Source organism: Schistocerca nitens, chromosome 6 (assembly GCF_023898315.1).
Source record: "Schistocerca nitens isolate TAMUIC-IGC-003100 chromosome 6, iqSchNite1.1, whole genome shotgun sequence".
Taxonomy (NCBI): domain Eukaryota; kingdom Metazoa; phylum Arthropoda; class Insecta; order Orthoptera; family Acrididae; genus Schistocerca; species Schistocerca nitens.
In genome coordinates this window covers 246,171,180-246,194,155 of record NC_064619.1, presented here as the reverse complement: position 1 = coordinate 246,194,155, position 22,976 = coordinate 246,171,180, and the positions used below count along the sequence as shown (strand labels likewise).

Genomic DNA, 22,976 nt, shown 5'->3' with positions numbered 1-22,976 from the left:
GAGTTGTGGTCTCTAGTACCGCGTGCCGCGGAATTTGAATCCCCGCCAGACGTCATGGACGTCGAAGACCCCTAGAGGTCTCTGCACCATCGCGCTGTAAGCTGTGGCGGCACGCGCCTCCTGTCCCGCATTTAGTGTGAAGGCACCACAGTGGAACACGTGGTTCCAGCGGCCAATAGCGGCGTCCCCGATAGAGTACTTAAGCGTCTGCCTCTCGCTCAGCCAGCCAGTCTAACCTTGCGTACGTCTCTGGACACATCGCCTCGCCTTAGACAGCTTATTTAATTTCTTGTTCTGTGTACAAGTGGGCGTGGTTGTTAGGTTTTCTTGTTACTACGTTGTTTCGATCTTGTTGTTGTTCGTTCTGTCCTTTGTTGGTCGTGTTCGTCCTTTCCCGTTGTGTTGTTGTTCGCGGGCCGCTCCGCGTGTCCCGCCTCGTTTTCCGTCACTTCAAACCCCCGCCCGTTCCGGTCGCTCTTACAACATGGTCTTCTTTTCGCATGTGTCGACACCTTGCTGTATGAAGCGCCGCCGAGCCCGAGGATGAAGTCGCAGTGGGACACCCTTTTGCACCATTACAGAGGAAGGTGGTAGGTACCTTTCAACCAAATTTCGAACTTATGTGTCGCAGTGGGAGACAATTATGGGCTTTGGAAAAACGATCCTTTAATTTTGTTGTGCGTTGAACAATTACTCCAATACGCCAACGCAGAGGTAGGAAGGAAGAAATCGTGAATATTGCGGATCAGAAATACCGACCTCAGTCACTAATGTCTGGACTTAACGCGTGGAACACACGCCGACCACACGAAGAGTCAGGGCAAAAGCAAGAGTAAGAATCCAACTTTCGAGTAAGAGAGCTTTTTCCTCAACCACAAGGACCGTACAAATTCAGAAGATAATTACCCAACCACTTAATTGGTCACCGGAACTCTACCTTCAATGTACAGCGTGTAGATATGTGAAACAGTGAATAAATAGTCTTTGACCCTTGCTTGTAACGTGCCTCTCATGTAGTGATAAATATACTACTGGCCATTAAAATTGCTACACCAAGAAGAAATGCAGATGATAAACGGGTATTCATTGGACAAATATATTATACTAGAACTGACATGTGATTACATTTTCACGCACTTTGGGTGCATAGATCCTGAGAAATCGGTACCCAGAACAACCACCTCTGGCCGTAATAAGGGCCTTGATACGCCTGGGCATTGAGTCAAACAGAGCTTGGATGGCGTGTACAGGTACAGCTGTCCATGCAGCTTCAACACGATACCACAGTTCACCAAGGGTAGTGACTTGCGTATTGTGACGAGCCAGTTGCTCGGCCACCATTGACCAGACGTTTTCAATTGGTGAGAGATCTGGAGAATGTGCTGGCCAGGGCAGCAGTTGAACATTTTCTGTATCCAGAAAGGTCCGTACAGGACCTGCAACATGCGGTCGTGCATAATCCTGCTGAAATGTAGGGTTTTGAGGGATCGAATGAAGGGTAGAGCCATGGGTCGTAACACATCTGAAATGTAACGTCCACTGTTCAAAGTGTCGTCAATGCGAACAAGAGGTGACCGAGACGTGTAACCAATGGCACCCCATACCACTACACCGGGTGATACGCCAGTATGGCGATGACGAATACACGCTTCCAATGTGCGTTCACCGCGATGTCGCCAAACACGGATGCCACCATCATGATGCTGTAAACAGAACCTGGATTTATCAGAAAAAATGACGTTTTACCATTCGTGCACCCAGGTTCGTCGTTGAGTACACCATCGCAGGCGCTCCTTTCTGTGATGTAACGTCAAGGGTAACCGCAGCCATGGTCTCCGAGGCGACAGTCCATGCTGCTGCAAACGTCGTCGAACTGTTCGTGCAGATAGATGGTTGTTGTCTTGCAAACGTCCCCATCTGTTGAGTCAGGGATCGAGACGTGGCTGCACGATCCGTTACAGCCACGCGGATAAGATGCCTGTCATCTCGACCGCTAGTGATACGAGACCGTTGGGATCCAGCACGGCGTTCCGTTTTACCCTCCTAAACCCACTGAATCCATATTCTGCTAACAGTCATTGGATCTCGACGAACGCGAGCAGCAATGTCGCGATACGATAAACCGCAATCGCGGTAGGCTACAATCCGACCTTTATGGAAGTCGGAAACGTGATGGTACACATTTCTCCTCCTTACACGAGGCATCAAAACAACGTTTCACCTGGCAACGCCGGTCAACTGCTGTTTGTGTATGAGAAATTCGTTGGAAACTTTCCTCATGTCAGCACGTTGTAGGTGTCGCCACCGGGGCCAACCTTGCATATCACAGCATCTTCTTCCTGTCGGTTAACGTTCGCGTCTGTAGCGCGTCATCTTCGTGGTGTAGCAATTTTAGTGGCCAGTGGTGTAATATGAAAGACGTTTATAAGTGAATGTCTTTCTAGATTTCATCATGACATCTCCCATTTTATCACCAAGATCGTGTCTTGTGGTTCAATAATCTCTCTCTGGCCTCAGCAAATTCCTTGCGACATTTCCCATCAAGCATAGCACTGACTTTTGTGTAGTGGAGGTAAACTTGCACCCAGTTGTGTAGCTTCCATGCACTTTAGCTGAGGCCTCTGTTCATGTACTGTTCATTGTTAGTGAAAACTGCTCTCAGCTGAATACTATGAACCTTAATACATCAATACTTCATACTAATCAAGTATCCTCGCAAGCAGGAACATTTGCAACGCCTTACATACATAATCCTTATTAGAATCTCAGCGCGTCCGCAAACTGGGGTAAGTTGCTTTCATATTAGCCAGCACTGTTAACAGCCAACGAGATGGAGTGTAGCACATAGTTACACACAACTGATAGCACAAGTAAACTTCGGGATATGAGGCCAGGAACTGACAGGAGCCATTACATTCGTTGCATTACGTTGATGAAATCCACCTGCTAGGTTTGTGGCATGCTGTCTTGACATGGGGCTCAGATTTTATTTTTATAGACTCCAAGTATTGGTAAAGCCACAAGGTCAAAATTTTGAATGCCTTTCGTAGTCTACTGAACAGTGTGATGCTCTTGTTGGGGTTATTAATGAATTGTAGAGGACTGACCCATTGCATTATCTGAAGAATTCTCTGACTCTAACGCCCTACAGCTCTCAAACCACAGATTTCTGTTTTTGGTTTCCATCTTGAAAAGTGGTAGATTTATCGTTCTCCCCATCATAGTTAACGCCCTGCTGGAAATTAGTACATCCACTTCACACTGATGGCAGATGGGTAACCAGTTAGGGAACCAGACACAATCCAAAGAAGTTTTGACTCAACGGTTCTCAAATTTCGATGCTGCACAACGCCAAAGCTATAAATTTTTTAAGTAGTTCTTTATAGGAAAACGACCAGTTTGCCTTCCCAAACAACATACTATATATAGCTGGTGTTTCTTTCCCACACGTTGGACAATCTCTCACAGGCTTTGTGTATAATAAAATAACCTCATTCAAAATATATTTCTACCATCTGCCATTGAGCGCTAGGCGGAAAAATAATTTGCACTTGAATAATACATTACAACCACAGTAAAGAAAGTTGTGCACTCTTATGTAGGTTTAATTTTCATTAGACTTAGAGCAGAATGAAATATTTCAGTGATAAAGCTAAAATTTTAGATTTAAATTGAAATATTTTCTTTTGGCACATTGAACATACAATCACAGAAACCAGTACCTGTATGTTAAAAGTATTAACCCTGGCTGTTGAACACTTGTCCCACTGTTACACGAGGTGGTGAATGGCTGTCTCATAAAATTCCTGGGGCTGCAATGTTAACCAGTTCCGCATGTAGAGCTGGACGTCGTCGTTCGAGGTGAATCGTTTGCCCCTCAGAGCCGTTTTAAGGGGACCAAAAATGGCGTAATCACAGGGAGATATGTCTATATTGTATGGAGGGTGGCCGAGAACCTCCCATTCGGATTTCTGCAGGAGTGCCGCGACTGTGTTGGCCATATGAGGCTTTGCAATGTCATGGAGCAGAATGACCCCATGGGCGAGGTTGCCTTGTCGTTTTGATTTGATCGCTTGGCGAAAGGTGGTAAAGGTTTGCGAGTAACTCTGGACATTCACTGTTGTCCCATGCTGCATGAAGAGAATCAGAAGGGGTCAAAGAAGAACGTCAGCATAACCTTCCCTGAACTCGTGTGGATGGCCTTGACTTGTTGGTTGTGGTGACCCTGGATGATTACACTGGAGACTTTGTCGTTTTGATTCTGCTTCGAGGTGATGACACCAACACTCATCTGCAGCCACCACTCGTGCCAGGAGCGCATTCCCTTCCCGAGCATAGCGCTGCAGATGAGCAAGACAGTGGGCCATTCGACATGCTTTGTGGTGCGGTTGAAGACTGTGGGGTACCCACTCGGGCACACACTCTGCACATGTGCAGTCGTCCCTTCATTTCCGACGCTCAATCTGACCACAGCGGCTATGGCTTTCACTGTCACTTGTAGTCCTGGTTTATGAGTGCATCCACCAGCTCGACGATGTCATCGGTAATGCAGTGTGGTGCTCCAGACCGTGCATCATCGGCTAACGACACCCGTCCTTCCCGGAAGCGCTTGTGCCCCCCTTGACCCTTGCAAGAGACATGCGGTGTTCGCTGTACACTTGTGACATTCGTCGATGAATATCCGTTCCTCCTACTCATTCCACTGTCAGAGAACACCTCTTTGCTCTTCTGTTGACGCCTCCATGTCACTGTTTGCAATGCGACTGGCAGCGATGGACGATTGATGCGTGCTGCTGCTAGCTCTGTATAGTCACGTGACGTGCACACGCGTGCCCTCTAGTTAGGGGATGTGAACTTTCACGCTCTGGTCGGAACCACACCTCGTTACACACGCCACGATATTAGCCTCCTGTCACCGGTTTGCTCATCCCAGACTCCAGCTCGTTTCTTTTTGAGCGCCCCTTATATTCTGTATAGGAGTTCCTTGCAGTTCATTAGAGAATTACATTATAACATGTTATTTATTGTGTATAGCAGTGGTTTTCAAACTTTTTGTGTCACGACTCCCTTTACCCGCGACTCCCTTCACACATGACATACGGCTCGAAGTGTGGGGTAAATAAGCTTAATTTTCCGAAATGAAAAAGGAATGAAACTATTTCTTTAAGCATTGGTACAATTTGGTTTGCTTAACTTTTAGTGTAATTACTTCTTACTTTTGTAACGAAATTAATGGGTTGGTTTAGCTTGTTTCTTCATCCTCAGTTCTTCAGATCTCGTCAGAAGAATGATAATTCCGACTCGGGATTCTTTCTCCACATTCATTCCCGATCAGTATTTTCTATTGATGACTGCCAATGTTAAAAATACATATAAGTAGAATGTTGCTAAAGGTATCAAAACACCTTGTTACCTACTTGTCGATACGTCTGCTTCATGAAGCTCCAAAAACTCAGGCAGTAACGATGAAACGAACTTCGATCTCGATGTGAAGCCCGAAGCAATATCAATAAATTTATCTTGTTCTTCAGTGGTAAGTGTTGATGGAAGCTCTGTATTGTAAGGACCTTCAGAAAGTAATCATTGAGTTCAGGTAAATGATCCACAAACACAAGATTTAACTTCTTCATTCAACTGGAAGTCATCGTCTTCTAAAATTACGTGAAGTGCACGGAAAACATAATGTATATTTTTTATCGTCCGTCTTTTTCTTCCACTATACTTGACTGCCATCTCCCATGCTGCCACAGTAACGATACTTTCTTGCTGGCCCTCTACATATCCAGTTGAGCGCGCGATGCCGATGAGTGGGGAGAACGGAGCGCGCGCGTCCGAGCCAGCCGGCTGGGTCGCGCCGGGGCCGGCCGCTGGCCGGTCGGTGGGGCCCGCCCCGGCGGCCGTCCCGGCGGGCGCTCCCCACAGGACGGATACAACGGCGACGACCCCTGCAGCGACAACGGATTCTGACAGGCAACATAATGAGGACAGGACCACGACGAGCGCTATGAGAATGCAGAGCGGAGGACAACATACGTCAAACCCCTGTGACGAGAGGCATCCGCTAACACAGAACGATCGGCAACAACGGGAACTAAGACGTGAAATACAACACATGATTCTGCAAAGTCAGGAAGTATACGACAACCGCACTAGTACAGTTCCTACTTCACATCCTGAAGAACAAGTAGACGACGTGGAACAATTTTCTCCACCAGAAGACGACGACGAAATGGAGGGAGTCTCCTCTGAAGAAGTTTGGACCGTGCAGCCCACCGACGGAGAGGGCGATTTTACACTAGTTCGCCAAAGAAAGCGACTCAACGCTTCTCCTAACTAACAACTCTCGGAAGCGACAACATCCAGAAGAACTGAAAACTTCCAACCGTTATGCGGCTATTGCGACGGAAGATACTACGGATGCTCCAGAACGTATGGACCAGACGAGTGATGTCAATCTCGAAGCAGATACAGAGGGGACAGATGGCTCTGGCCGGAACTTACTACGCAAAGTCCCGCCCGTTACTATTTACCATACCAAGAATTACATGGAACTCAACAAGGCGCTGAAAGCGAATATTGACGGCAGTCTTAAGGCCATCTACCAACGAGACAGGATCAAATATCACTTTGACTCCTATGAAGATCAACGGCGGGCCATCAATTTCTTTGTGTCGAATGACATCCACTTTTTTACACATCAGGCCGCAGAGGACAAGGACCTCAAAGTGCTTGTCAAACGTCTACCTGCCGATGTTACGGAGGAAGAACTGAAAGACGCACTGATAGAGAAGGGTTTACCTGTCATCAACGTCCACCAGTTTAAAAATCGAGCCGGCCGCGGTGGTCTCGCGGTTCTAGGCGCGCAGACCGGAACCGTGCGACTGCTACGGTCGCAGGTTCGAATCCTGCCTCGGGCATGGATGTGTGTGATGTCCTTAGGTTAGTTAGGTGTAAGTAGTTCTAAGTTGAGTCCCATAGTGCTCAGAGCCATTTGAACCATTTTTTTTTTAAATCGAGACGACAACACGAAGGAATTACGACCTTAAGATGCTTACAGTGTCATGTTGCCAATCCAAAAGGAAAACTACAAGATTTACGACATCAAATGCCTTCTATATACTAAAGTCGTTATTGAAACCTACAACAGACAAGAAGGACCTGTTCAATGTTGCCACTGCCAGCGATTCGAACATACGGCTAATTATTGCAGCTTGCCTGCTCACCGCGTTCGATGTGGAGGGCAACACCGATCTTTAGCATGTACTCATCCCCGAGGGGCTCCGCCGAAATGTGCTAACTGTGAAAAGGACCATCCTGCCACATGGCGTGGCTGCCAAAAGTACCAGGAACTTCTCAGGAAATACAGACAACGGTCTTCTCCGCAGCCCTCTCAACGGAGGACTCGTGTAATACGGAACTCCAACCTGATTCCACACCCTCCGCCCCACCGTCAGCAAACGCCACAAGAACAGCCGGCGGCGACACGGCAGCCAGTAACACAGCCTCCTCCTGAAGCACTTCCACCTCGACAATACCGCCAGCATTATTCATACGCCCACGCAGCATCACCACGCCGACCGCAACCGGAAACCTACGTCTCACCAGCTCATTTGATGGAATCTATAGCTCCAGCGCTCTCTGATGTCGCGAAACTTCTCACCGCCGTGCAGCAACAACTAGTGGGGATACTTTCTTTAATCGAAAGTGTATTGAAGGCCTTTGGAACACCTTAAGATGGATCGCCCTGGGACCACGAGAAACCTGTATATGGAACGCCAACGGAATGAAACACAAGAAAACAGAATTCACTGAATTTTTACAACGTCACAAAACCGACATCGCACTCGGATCGGAGACGCACCTTCGTCCAACAACTGAGCTGAGATTTCGTTACATGTACGTCTATAGAACGGACAGACAAGGCCAACGAGGTGGAGGGACCGCAGTTCTGCTTAAAAGGGAACTGCGGCACCATCACATCTGGAGGCAACAGCAGTAACCGTTCGATCGGCGGCAGGCAACATCACTTTCATTGCGGCGTACAACAGCCCCGGTAAAAACCTGGTGCCAGACGACCTACGCAGTATCTTCACCAATTTTGATAAAATCTTCCTAGGAGGTGACCTTAACAGCAAGCACGTTGCGTGGAATTCTCGGCGTACGAACCGTCGTGGACGAACTTTGATTGCCATGGAAGAAGAACTGGGCATCACAGTCCATGATCCACGGGCGCCCACACGGATTTCTTACGTCGATCGGCAAGAAGCAGACGTCCTAGATATTGCTATCATCAAAAATATTGAGACGAACCTCCAGCTCCGCACCGTCGACGATCTTTCTTCTGACCACCGACCTGTTATCAGCATAGTGGAAAACGCAACGGCCAACCATCCGCCCCCCCCCCCCCACCTCACAAACTCTGAACTGGGGTCAATTTCGGACATATCTTGACAACAATATCTGCCCGATGCAGGACGTTTCAACACCGGAAGCCATCGACATCGCACTACAAACTTTGACGCAGAAGATAAAGGTAGCCAAACGGAGGGCAACTACTCACACGGTCTACCCTGTAGTAGCTTTCGACGAGTTCCCGCCTCTAATCCAAGAACTGAAGACACAGAGAAACAGGAGCAGGCGACGTTGGCTCCACTATAGAAACCCGATCGATCGACGAGAAACACACGTCTTAACACGAGAACTGCACAGGAGAGTGGCCGAGTGGCGACAGCAGGTCTGGGAAGATAAGATGGATGAATTCTTACTTCGCGCCAAGAACGAATGGCAGGTAGTCAAGAACATACGACACCAGCGGCCACCTAAACGAGCCATCAAAGGACCAGATGGCCTCCTCTATGACGAACTCGCCCAGGCGGAGCTGTATGCTACGACTTACCAAGAACAGATGTCTACACCAGCTACCCCCGTGAACGACGTCCGCCTGCAAGAAAAGGAAGCCGTCGTTACAGCAGAATGGACTGCTCTTCGTGCTGCGCCTGTGCCGAGCCGCCCACAACTCACCAGCAGAGATCCGTAAAATTATCCGGAAGACTCGGAATAATGCGCCGGGCAACGACTCCATAAGCAACACCGATTTGAAACAGTTGCCCAGGAAGCCAACTGTGCTCCTTACCCGAATTCTCAACAGCTGTCTTCTGCAGTGATATTTTCCTACGGCATGGTAGACGGCTCGAGTAGTTCCAATACCCAAGCCAGGTAAAGACTCAGCAGAACCCAACAGTTACCGGCCAATTAGCCTCTTGCCGACACTTGACAATTATCTGCCGAACTTCAACTTCTACGGATCACCGAACGGATACAAGAAGGATACAACAAGCAGCACTTCACGATTGGTGTCTTCCTTGACATCGAAAAAGCTTACGATAAGGTGTGGCGGCCCAGCCTTATCGTCAAACTGCATCGCACTACCCCTATTGCGGATTGTTACATTGGACTCATAGACAGCTTTCTGCAGGACAGGAAACTGTATGTCCGAGTCGACGATAAAAACTCCGAAATGAAACTGATCTCCGCAGGAATTCCGCATGGCTCTGTCATTTCGCCTCTGCTTTTCAACTTACATATAAATGACATCCCAACAGTCCCCCTTGTTACGACGAGTTTTTATGCGGACGATACGGCCTTTCTGACAACTGGACGACACTTGGACCAGCTAATCGCTAGGATGCAACGGCAACTTGCTGTAATGGAACGCTGGGCGCTGCAAAATAAGATAGCTATCAACCCGACGAAGACGGCAGCCGTTCTGTTCACACGGAGAAAACCAGTTCTGAACGACAGACTCCAAATAGCTGACCAATTTATCCCATGGTCGCCGGGAGTGAAGTATCTCGGTGTCTACCTTGACAAAAAATTACTCTTTACGCAGCATGTTGACGACAAGAAGACGGCAGCCCAGAAGATGGCCAGGTCATTGATTCCGTTCCTGAAGAGTAAGGATCTCAACCCTAAGACTAAACTCCAATTGTATAAGGCAACGGTGGGACCCACAATGTTATATGGCTCCACCTCGTGGGGAACTACGTGCGTCTCCAACTACAACAAACTCCAAGCGCTGCAAAACATCTGTAATCGATGGATCACAGGAGCTCCGTGGTGGACAAGAAACGTCGACATCCGCACCGCACTCCACGAAACCACTATACAAGAGAATATCCATGACAAGGCTCTACGAGTTTTTGACAAAATCGATGCCCTTAGGGACGAAGTTCGACAATTAGAATCGGTAGGAACGGTAAACACTGCAAGATGGCATAAGTATCGAGTACCGAAGTCAATAACGTTTCAACCCCCATAGGCACTCTGTCACAACACGAGGAAGCAGTCACACATAACAGCCTGGACACATTTCACCCTCCACAGGAGATAGACATCACCAAAGACAGCAGGCTAAAGGACCCATTGCGTGCCCAAGCCTAACTGAATGTGTAATAAATAAAGTGTGTTCCTTTTATCCTTACATCCCATCCTAGAAGAATAAGTCATCAAGGATGATCTCTTCAGTCCACACTACATACACTAAAAAAAAAATCTTCATATCACTAACCGTTCAAAAGTTGTTCCTTTACTCAGAAAACAAATAAACGAAATTACTATTTTTTGAAAACTCTGGGACGCCCCTATTGCAAGGCCGCCACGCCCCTGGCAGCTGCGACGCACGGTTTGAAAACATCTGGTATGTGTCATTGTAAAAAATGTTTGAGTTTCTTACAGTCTTCTGTCCTGATATTTAAATACACTCTAAGAAGAAAGAGACGCAACAAGAAGAAATCATACGAACGGGACGGAAATCGCTAAGTGTGATGTACATGTACAGACAAACAAATGATTACAATTTCAGAAAAAAATGTATGATTCTTTCAAGAAAAAGAACTTCACAAACTGAGCAGTTCACTAATGCGTTGGTCCACCTCTGGTCCTTATGCAAGCAGTTATTCGGCTTGGCATTGATTCATAGAGCTGTCGGATGTCCTCTTGAGAGATAACGTGCCAAATTCTATCCGATTGGCGCGTTAGATCGTCAAAATGGAAGGCCCTACCCATAATGCTCCAAACGTTCTCGGTTGGGAAGACGCCCTGCAGTCTCGCTGACCAAGGTAGGTTCATGCAAGCACGAAGACAACCAGTAGAAGCTCTCGTCATGTGCATCTACATCTACGTGATTACTCTGCTATTCACAATTAAGTGCCTGGCAGAGGGTTCAACGAACCACCTTCAAGCTGTCTCTCTACCGTTCCACTCTCGAACGGTATGCGGGAAAAACGAGCACTTAAAATTTTTTGTGCGAGCCCTGATTTCTCTTATTTTACCGTGATGATCATTTCTCCCTCTGTAGGTGTGCGCCAACAGAATGTTCTCACAATCGGAGGAGACAACTGTTGATTGAAATTTAATGAGAAGATCTCGTCGCAACGAAAAACGCCTTTGTTTTAGTGATTGCCATTCCAGTTCACGTATCATGTCTGTCGCACTATATCTCCTATTTTGCGATGATACAAAACGAGCCGCCCTCCTTTGAACTTTTTCAATATCATCCGTCAGTCCCACATGATATATATCCGACACCGCACAGCAACACTCCAGAATAGGGCGGACAAGCGTGGTGAAAGCAGTCTCTTTAGTAGACCTGTTGCACCTTCTAAGTGTTCTGCCAATGAATCACAGTCTTTGGTTTGCTCTACCCACAACATTGTCTATGTGATCGTTCCAGTTTAGGTTATCTGTAATCCCTAAGTGTTTAGGTGAATTTACAGTCTTCAGATTTGTGTGACTTATCGCGTAATCGAAATTTACGGAATTTCTTTTAGTACCCCATATGAATAACTTCACACTTTTCTTTATTAAGGGTCAGTTGCCACTTTTCGCACCACACAGATATCTAAATCATTTTGCAATTCATTTTGGTCATCTGATGACTTTACAAGACGGTAAATGACAGCATCATCTGCAAACAATCTAAGACGGCTGCTCAGATTGTCTCCTATGTCGTTAATATAGATCACGAACAATAGAGGCCCTATAACATTACTTGGGGAACGCCGGATATTACATCTGTTTTACTCGACGGCTTTCCATCTATTACTACGAACTGTGACCCTTCTGACAGGAAATCAAGAATCCAGGCGCACAACTGAGGCGATATTCCGTACTCACACAGTTTGGTTAGAACACGCTTGTGAGGAAAGGTGTCGAAAGCCTTCCGAAAACCTAGAAATATGGAGTCAATTTGACATCCGCTGTAGATGTCACTCATTAGTTAATGAGTATAAAGAGCTAGTTGTGTTCCCCAAGAACGATATTTTCTCAATCCATGCTATGTGTCAGTAAATCGTTTTCTTCGAGGTACTCCATAATGTTCGAATACAGTATATGTTCCAAAACCGTACTGCAAATCGACGTTAGATACACTCCTGGAAATTGAAATAAGAACACCGTGAATTCATTGTCCCAGGAAGGGGAAACTTTATTGACACATTCCTGGGGTCAGATACATCACATGATCACACTGACAGAACCACAGGCACATAGACACAGGCAACAGAGCATGCACAATGTCGGCACTAGTACAGTGTATATCCACCTTTCGCAGCAATGCAGGCTGCTATTCTCCCATGGAGACGATCGTAGAGATGCTGGATGTAGTCCTGTGGAACGGCTTGCCATGCCATTTCCACCTGGCGCCTCAGTTGGACCAGCGTTCGTGCTGGACGTGCAGACCGCGTGAGACGACGCTTCATCCAGTCCCAAACATGCTCAATGGGGGACAGATCCGGAGATCTTGCTGGCCAGGGTAGTTGACTTACACCTTCTAGAGCACGTTGGGTGGCACGGGATACATGCGGACGTGCATTGTCCTGTTGGAACAGCAAGTTCCCTTGCCGGTCTAGGAATGGTAGAACGATGGGTTCGATGACGGTTTGGATGTACTGTGCACTATTCAGTGTCCCCTCGACGATCACCAGTGGTGTACGGCCAGTGTAGGAGATCGCTCCCCACACCATGATGCCGGGTGTTGGCCCTGTGTGCCTCGGTCGTATGCAGTCCTGATTGTGGCGCTCACCTGCACGGCGCCAAACACGCATACGACCATCATTGGCACCAAGGCAGAAGCGACTCTCATCGCTGAAGACGACACGTCTCCATTCGTCCCTCCATTCACGCCTGTCGCGACACCACTGGAGGCGGGCTGCACGATGTTGGGGCGTCAGCGGAAGACGGCCTAACGGTGTGCGGGACCGTAGCCCAGCTTCATGGAGACGGTTGCGAATGGTCCTCGCCGATACCCCAGGAGCAACAGTGTCCCTAATTTGCTGGGAAGTGGCGGTGCGGTCCCCTACGGCACTGCGTAGGATCCTACGGTCTTGGCGTGCATCCGTGCGTCGCTGCGGTCCGGTCCCAGGTCGACGGGCACGTGCACCTTCCGCCGACCACTGGCGACAACATCGATGTACTGTGGAGACCTCACGCCCCACGTGTTGAGCAATTCGGCGGTACGTCCACCCGGCCTCCCGCATGCCCACTATACGCCCTCGCTCAAAGTCCGTCAACTGCACATACGGTTCACGTCCACGCTGTCGCGGCATGCTACCAGTGTTAAAGACTGCGATGGAGCTCCGTATGCCACGGCAAACTGGCTGACACTGACGGCGGCGGTGCACAAATGCTGCGCAGCTAGCGCCATTCGACGGCCAACACCGCGGTTCCTGGTGTGTCCGCTGTGCCGTGCGTGTGATCATTGCTTGTACAGCCCTCTCGCAGTGTCCGGAGCAAGTATGGTGGGTCTGACACACCGGTGTCAATGTGTTCTTTTTTCCATTTCCAGGAGTGTATATGGGCCTGTAATTCAGCGGATTACTCCTATTTCCCTTTTTTGGTACTGGTGTGCCTTGAGCAACTTTCCAGTCTTTAGGTTCGGAACTTTCTGTTAGCTAGCGGTTGTATATAATTGCTAAATATGGAACTATTGCATCTGCATACTCTGAAAGGAACGTAATTTAAGCTGCAGATGGACATATCTTGCAGAAATGTAATCCGAGGATGGATTGCCATGAAAAGATGCAAAAACGGGGCGCATAATATCGTCGACTTACCGCTGTGCTGTAATGTAAGGCTACCGTGGATGATAACCAAAGGAATCCTGCTATGCAATGAAATGGCACCCAAGATCTTCACTTCTGGTTGTCGGGTAGTATGGCGCGCGACAGTCAGGTAGGTATCCCACCGCTGTCTGAAGCGTCTCCAGACACATCTTCGCTGATCATCAGGGCTCAGTTCGAAGCTGGAGCTTGACTCATCACTGAAGACAATTCTACCCCAGGCAATGTGCCAAACACTACCGCAAAAAAGCTTGTTGGGGTACAGAGGTCAATGGTAGTCGGCACAAGGGGCACTGTGAGCTAAGTCCCCCTTCTGTGAGCCAACAGTTACTACTGCTTGTGGTCACTGAAGCACCAGTTGCACGTAGGATCGATGGTAATCATGAATCTGGCTCTCAGTGCCTCTCTGACAATTGTTCAGGCCCCACGTTCTGCCATCTGTCTAGTTCTGTATGGTTCAACCATTCCTGCCGACATTTTTGAGTAGTGCCATCGATCCGATTCAAATGTGGAGAGATTCGGTAATTACTCCAACTGGATTCACTGAGCCCAACTTCACGTCCTCTCTCAAATGTTGACATCTGCGTACACTGTTCACGGGCAGATCCGCGAGGCCTAGCTACCGTCCAACTGTGTAAATGCAATGAAATTAGCAAGTACTTTATGCCCCGGTATCGACATGTCCACTGGTTATTATCCTTGCCAGGAACGCAGTGAAATTGCTCTGCAGCATCACACATTCATCCATCGACCACTAATTTACAGTTTTGCGTTTTCCGTCGGTAGCTTTATGAATATCAGTTTGTGACCAATCTCCATAACTCCTTCGTGGTACGTTTTTCTTTTCTTTTTTTCTTTTGTTTTAGAGTGTATTCTTACTCACTACCAGTGAAAGGCATTGTGACTTGTTCCATGACCATGTACTTTTAGCTCACACGGTAACACGGAATGCGATAAGCCCGCCTTCACGTTGTGATAGGTAGTGTGTTGACTACAGCAGGTCCCGGCACGAGGAGAGCGCAGTCTGGGGACTCCACGGCCACGGCGGCAGCTGGAGCAACCTGGTGAGATGGGTGCTGTCGGGGCGCGTCGAGGTGTGTGCGCCTTCTTCATGTTTATAACGGAGTGCCTGATGCTGTGACCTGTAGCGTAGTGTTGACTGTGCGGCATGTACATGAATGCCATGCGGGGTACGCGCACGGTCTGGGGCGTATCACTACGATTCGCGCGGCTGCCCCGTCAGAGGTTCGAGTCCTCGCTCGGGCATGGGTGTCTATGTTGTCCTTAGCGTAAGCTACATTCATGCTCATAAAGTAAGGATAATTACAGAGTGTGGTGCCACACTACGTGGCACTACTCAAATCTGGCGCTAATAGCATAGGCACATAGGGAACATACACGACACAGATCTTTAAGTCCACAGTATTGGTGATAAGTTGAGAAAACCGTCCCGAAACACATGTGCTACAAAACGCCACTGTGCCCCGACATCAATATGGGATATGATCACCATGCACACGTATACAGGCCGCACAATGGGTTGGTATACTTTGGATCAGGTGGTCGAGCAGCTGCTGGGGTGTAGCCTCCCATTCTTGCACCAGTGCCTGTCGGAGCTCCTGAAGTGTCTTAAGGGTTTCAAGACGTACAGCGACACGTCGACCGAGAGCATCCCAAACGGCTCGATGGGGTTTAGGTCTGGAGAACAGGCAGGCCATTCCATTCGCCTGATGTCTTCTGTTTCAAGGTACTCCTCCACGATGGCAGCTCGGTGGGGCCGTGCATTATCATCCATCAGGAGGAAGGTGGGACCCAGTTGACCCCTGAAAAGGGGGACATATTGGGGCAAAATGACGTCCCGATGCACCCGACCTGCTACAGTTCCTCTGTCAAAGACATGCAGGGGTGAACTTGCACCAATCATAATCCCAACCCACACAATCAAACCACGACCTCCATACAGGTCCCTTTCAAGGACATTAATTGGTTGGTATCTGGTTCGTGGTTCACGCCAGATGAAAACCCGGTGAGAATCACTGTTCAGACTATATACCTGGACTCGTCTGTGAACATAATCTGGGACCACTGTACCATGTACTGTGTTCTTGACACCAGGCTTCACGGACTCTCCTGTGACCAGGGGTCAGTGGAATGGAACTTACAGGTCTCTGGATGCATATACCATGTCTGTTCAGTCGTCTGTAGACTGTGTGTCTGGAGACAACTCTTCCAGTGACTGTGCTAATCCAGTGGCTGCGGTAAGGTCCCGAGCAAGGCTACCTGCAGTACTCTGTAGCCGTCTGCGGGCACTCATGGTGAGATATCGGTCTTCTTGTGATGTTGTACACTGTGGACGTCCGGTACTGTAGCGCCTGGACACGTTTCCTGTCTGCTGGAATCGTTGCCATAATTTTGAGATCACGCTTCGTGGCATGCGGAGAGCCCGTGTTTGACCAGCCTCCAGTCGCCCTAGTATTCTACCCCTCATAACGTCATCAATATGTGTTCTTTGAGCCATTTTCAACACACAGTCACAATTAGCACGTCTGAAAACGTCTGCACACTTACTCGATGCCCTGTACTCTGACATACACCAACACACCTCTGCGCATGTGGACTGCTGCCAGCGCCACCGTGCGACGACCGCAGGTCAAATGCACCGCGTGGTCATACCCCGAGGTGATTTAAACCCGCAAACCGCCCACCAGAGCGTTGTTTCACCATGTGTCAGCATTATCCTTAATTTATGAGCATGAGTGTAGTTTAAGTTAGATTAAGTAGTGTGTAAGCCTAGGGACCGATGACCTCAGTAGTTTGGTCCGATAGGGACTTACCACAAATTTCCAAAATGTACAACAGTTTGGTCCCATAGGAAGTTACCACAAATTTCAAAAATGTACGTGTAAGATAAGAGCGCGGGCTGCGGGTTCTCCAACCGCAGTGGAATCTGGTGTGGTCTGATGAGGCAGCTGCTGTCGGGACTCGTCGAGGTGGCCGCCGTTTTCGTCATGATGACGTCCAAGTGCCTTAATGGGTGTGACGTGTAGTGTTTGTATGTGGCAGGTACCGGCTCGAGCAGAGCGCGGGCTGGGGTTTCCGCAGCCGCGGCGGCAGCTGGGATGGCCTGGTCGGGCGGCTGCTTTCAGGGCACGTCGAGGTTGCTGCTGCCCTCGTCATGATGACGCCCGAGCGCCATCGCGTCGTCGACTTTTCTCTGCCGCTCATCTTCTCAGGGTCAGTGGCCACCCTTCCTCGAGAGACGACTAGTGCTGTTTACTAAACATTATGTTAACTTCGTCTCATCAACGCTGCCAATTGACATAAATGCTTTATTTATGAACAGCCCTTTGGACAATACTTTTTGTTTGCCTTGCTTTCTTAATTTGTGGTCTGTGTGTAAGATGGCTCATTTGATGTCATTACGACTTGTCGTGTATATGATCCATCGAATATGAAACAAATTAAAACGACATCGTTTACATTTCGCAAGTAGAACTTCGGGATCACCATATTCTTTGGAGTTAAATATCGTAGTTGATGTTTTTATTTTATTTTATTTATTACATGGTATGAATGTAAGCTGCTTCAAGACAACAACAAACCGAAGATCTCTCAAAAACGCTTCTTTTAGATACGATTAGTTATAATAAAATAACAGGAAACTACATATAGGTAGCTAAAGACCTCACGTATTTGATGCTTTTAGTGTTACAATTTACGTGCTATGAACGCATACCGTTTCAGTGCTACAGGACAATGATCAGCTATCAAAAGCGCGTCGTCCTGTTACAATTTGTCATCGTTAAACATCAAAGAATGATATTTGTAGATACAGTCACACTTACATGCCAGATGCAGCGTCAAACTGTCACTGGAGAGTGTTGAGATCATATATCATAATGAGGAGCGCGTTCCTTGAGACACAGCAGGTCGTTTCACAGCGTACAGCAACCATAGAGGACACCACGTCGCGATGAGAAGCATGTCTCATGTGAGAATAGCTTAACCCTCAGAGTTCCAGCAATGTAAAACACTTTAACGTTAAAATTTTCCACAAAATTGATCTTTATCATCATAGTAAGCAACGAACAGAAGAAAAAAATGGCAGAAAGTATACTATCTATTATTTTAAGGAAGAGGTTTCACTTTGGAATATAATTTTAAAATGTTTCAGAAACCTAACGTTAATTAGCATAGGAAGCTACGAATACAAAAGAAATTGGCGAAAAGTAAACAATCAATTATTTTAAAGTTGTCGTTTCACTTTTGAACCACTGGGACTTACAGTTTTCAACCACCCATCATTCTGTGAGATATATTTGAAAGAAGTTTTGTATTTTTCATAGATACAATCACAAATGTCGAAACTTCCAAGAAGTCATAATGCTTAAAAGAAACTATAGGCCTAAGTAAGCAACAGAAATGGGCCTAGAATTTAATAAATTTAAAGTACACTCTTTGACATAAAACTTGACCGGCGGCCGGCCGCTTCAGAGGCTAAGTCTGCGCCAATCGCGACATGGGACAAAAAAACTGGCCAACTCGCTAATTCTCTAAGTCCGGTTATCTGCACAATCTGGCAACACTGTAGACTGCGGCACTTCCTGGAGGAAAACTTGTCCCATGATAGAGAAACTCTAGGCTGATTACGCCTGTGGTCTAGCGGTAGCGTGCGTTGTTTCTGTTCATAATGTCAGTGGATCGAGAGCAGCTGGCATAAAATATTTTTATAGCCTCTTCTGTCTGAATGCTGAAGACGTGAATGTAATGGTAGCGCAGATTCAATCTATTTCGCTTTGTGACACACCGATATCAAAATTTTATCCAGTAACGATTTTGCGGCAGATTTCCTGCAGACTGTCCTCCTCTCGACGCCGTATGCGGCAAAGCTCCGGGATCCATTTGCTGGCTACTGGCAGCGGCCGTGGCGACAGCAGCGGCGCTGCACTCCCCCGTTCTTTATCGAAAGCGCCTGCTACCGCTCATCGCTTTTGATGATTTAAAACGCTTTATTATTAAATGTTGCTCCACAGAAAATTTCTACAATTTCCATTCACGCTCAAAAGCAACGGAGACAGACGCCTTGATTAGTAGGCGGGTATTATATTACATTAATCGGCAAGAGCTGAGTATGGCCCGAAATTAATTTTATAGACTGGGACGAAATTAAACCACCTCACTACATTCGATGAATTTATAAATGCTTCATACCTCGTTTCTTTTCCTTTCAAACTCAATTATTTGTGCAACTTTTGGTCAATGTTTGGATGTTTTCGTCAAGCCAGAGTGAGCGTCTGTGGTGTAAAGTGTATTACAGTTCTTGTTTCATTCCTTATGGTAAGTCTATGCGATAAACTGTGTGAATACCTTGCAATGCATGCTCTGTAGCAGTGCAGGAACACTGCACATTTGGAGTTCCATGTATGGGTTCATGAAGTATTTATTGTTGATCGGAAGTGATAGTTAAGGTCATCAGATTTAAACCAGAAAAATTTGTCGTTTTGAAGGTTTCAGAGAACGGAAAGGAATTGCTAACGCCGGTGTTAGAAAACGTCTACAGTTAAATGCTATTGCAAAAATTTAGAAGAAGGGAACTACATTAATGAACATGTGCACTTCATAAACAACCTTCTAACATGTTAGACCTATATGACGAACAAAGCTCAAATTTATATCGTTGACAGTCAGTTTGAATCTTTTCAGGGTCTATTTTACAGTGAAGCACCTTGGAATTTGCAAAGCAGAAATCCATGATATTAACTTAATTTACTAAGTCGAAATCGGGCGAAGATTGATGTTTAAAGGCATTCTTCAGATTTCGCATAAGAAATTTTTACTAGCAGTTTGCAACTCCATTAATTAAAATGGAAAATAAAAGGTTGTAGTCAGCGGCTTCTACCGTGATTCGAACTGCTATGTCTTATAGCACAAGCACTGCAACGCACAAGGGAACCTCTGAGCTAACGACACACTGGCGGCCAGAGGCGGAATATAGTCACTGCGATGTTGCCTGAGCCTCAAAACGCAACCTTAAACACCCGAACAGAGGAGGTGGAGATTACTGTTTTAACGTCCCGTCGACAACGATGTCATTAGAGACGGAGCACAAGCTCGGATTAGGGAAGGATGGGGAAGGAAATCGGCCGTGCCCTTCCTAAGGAACCATCCCGGCATTTGCCTGAAGCGATTTAGGGAAATCATTGAAAACCTAAATCAGGATGGCCGGGCGCGGGATTGCACCGTCGTCCTCCCGAATGCACACACAAACAGGTGTTACTTATGTGAAGAACGCCGTTCTTGGAGTCCAGAAATTAAATATACTTTCTAATTGTGTCATCTTGCAGTGGATTATATCGTACGAGTCTTCGATGTGGAAAACGAATGTCAAGTGAATTTAGCGAGGTAACGCCGACCTACACCCGGAAGTAAATGCACTATCAGAGTGTTGACAAATACTTGCTACGACGCTGCCATTTCTAGGCTCTCTGACGAGGCAGCTCTTCAGCGAAATGCTTGCCGTGATTCTCCGATACGGTTCTTCAGAGTGGAGACGCGCGCGCACGTTTGGTTTTTATGCGGCGTTCTCCCCTGATGGTTTCTGACGTCGCCTTGTGGGCTATGTATACATATGAGACATTCAATTATCATTAATCCAGAATGATACAAGTTTCAGCTTCCGGCGTGGAAGAAGGCTGTTGACGCCGACATTATATCATTTCAACGTAGGGAAAGCAAAACGGATCATGTTTCTCATTCAACATAAAGCATGTGAGATAATTTTCCGTAACGTTCATAATCATCTAAAAATACAAACGAAGTAAAAATACACCGGAAGCTTATTCGAATTGAATATAACGCTTTGCACCTCGATGTCGAATTTGTCCACTTGCAATCTTTTGCAGCATACACATAGAACGTCATGATTACCACGAGAATGAAGAAATATGTTGGTAAGGATGGAAGCAAGAAGAGACGCAGTCAACAAATATTCTATTCCTCATGGCATTCATTTCATTTGACACGTAAGAAGAGGTAAAGCGGGAATTTACTTTCGTTAACACGAAAGATATGCCGCACATATTGATAACGAGGAAGTCTGCGTCTTCATACGTTTCCTCCTTGAAATCTGTGTGCTCTATTATATACTAAGTAGCCCGATCATTGCTTCAGTAATGTTACCCTCTTGTTTGACCCCGTAACGATGAACAGATTCCAAATGCATGTCTCCCTTCCTGGGTTGTTTTTTGTGTTTTATTGCTTGGAATTCCTGAAGCAGACCACTGTGCCTTCCCCCCTCGTGGGTTAGGTCTCAAAACTAAACCGCTTTGTATCCAATGGCATAATTTATTCAGACAGCATCAGCATAAGACTATCAAACAAAGCCTTCCATTTACAGTTGCAGCACTCTAACCAGCACTGACCAAAGTGTAATCCACGGTCATGGTCCTAAATTACCAGCTGTCTGCTACTGTGGCAAAGTCCGTACTACACTTTCGATTCCGCAGCACCATTTTATCTGGTAACACTGTGTAGTTGCACAGTTGTGCTACCAGGTCTGTCCTCACACTGTCAACTTTATGTATCTCACTTCTCCTGTAGCGTAGATCACGAGGAGCCGAAGTAAATGAGTGTATTCTGCATGACGTAACATTCAGTATTCCCTTCTTTCATAGCCACTCTTCATGTGCATCGATACCAAATAGGAATGTGAAAACTCTTGCGAGTGAGAGAATGACAATAACAATCGTAACAAGAACAAGCAAATAATGAATGATGTTTATTCCAACGCAGAACGAGAATGGCTTTAAATATAAAAATCTGTATCTATATCTATATCCATATCTATTGATCTTTGAGTTGGCACAATGCAAATATATTCTTAGCATTTAGATACTGAATTTAGTTCTGGATGTTTGCAGAGAAAAGGAAAAGTCGATACTTCTCGCTAGTGTAATATAATGTGAACCAGCAACTACCCTTTCCTTAGAACACGACTCAAGCAGGTCCTCAAGTAGGTAGCAAGGCACTGCTGCATTCTGTTCCCTGACATTGCTCTGATGACGGTTAATGCAGATAGTTCCGATTATGAAATACAAAACGTATTGCAGGTTAGTTCCTAGGATAGTAACATTAAATTTGCGTTGTAGACGGCACATGAACGTGACGACTATCCATATTACTCATCAATATAAAAAGACAATATTTTGGGAATTTAGCAGGATTACTCAAAATGAATTCTGAAATTGGGTGACTGACTGCACAGGTGCTAAACGTCGTCAAGAGTATACGATGTCCTAATCGCATTAGGAATATGAAGATCGTCTTCGACAGCTCGCAACTTTCACATTGCTATCTCCACCCTACTCCAGACAGCCCTCGGTGGAGTTGCACTACGTTGCCGATGTTATGGAAGGCCTTCAAACCGACAACAGACCACATATTGAAAAATACAAGCGAATTCTCTTGCAGCGTAAGCTTATTGTAACTAATCTAAAAATTATTGGAGAGGAACATTGTCCTATTCAAAAAAAAGTAAAATGTTACACACTGTTGACGTCAAACGGACATTATCTATGTCCTGTCTTGTGTCCTACTCATCTATAATATCAAGTGTACTATGAAAATGATTATATATAATGGATGATAGGGTAATGCATTGATACCAGATGGTGGGGGCCGGCCGGTGTGGCCGTGCGGTTCTAGGCGCTTCAGTCTGGAACCACGTGACCGCTACGGTCGCAGGTTCGAATCCTGCCTCGGGCATGGATGTGAGTGATGTCCTTAGGTTAGTTAGGTTTAAGTAGTTCTAAGTTCTAGGGGACTGATGACCTTAGAAGTTAAGTCCCATAGTGCTCAGAG

At 46.7% G+C, this 22,976-nt stretch overlaps 1 protein-coding gene across 1 annotated transcript in view; it reads left to right on the top strand.

Moving 5' to 3' along the window:
- Window positions 1-9,178: 9,178 nt before the first annotated feature.
- Window positions 9,179-22,976, top strand: part of LOC126263308 (glutamate receptor 2-like) — a 138,610-nt gene continuing 124,812 nt past the window's right edge. The window contains exons 1-2 of the mRNA XM_049960396.1: window positions 9,179-9,216; window positions 17,181-17,351. Of these exons, the coding sequence (XP_049816353.1) occupies window positions 9,179-9,216; window positions 17,181-17,351 (209 nt within the window). The remainder of the gene's footprint in view (window positions 9,217-17,180; window positions 17,352-22,976) is intronic.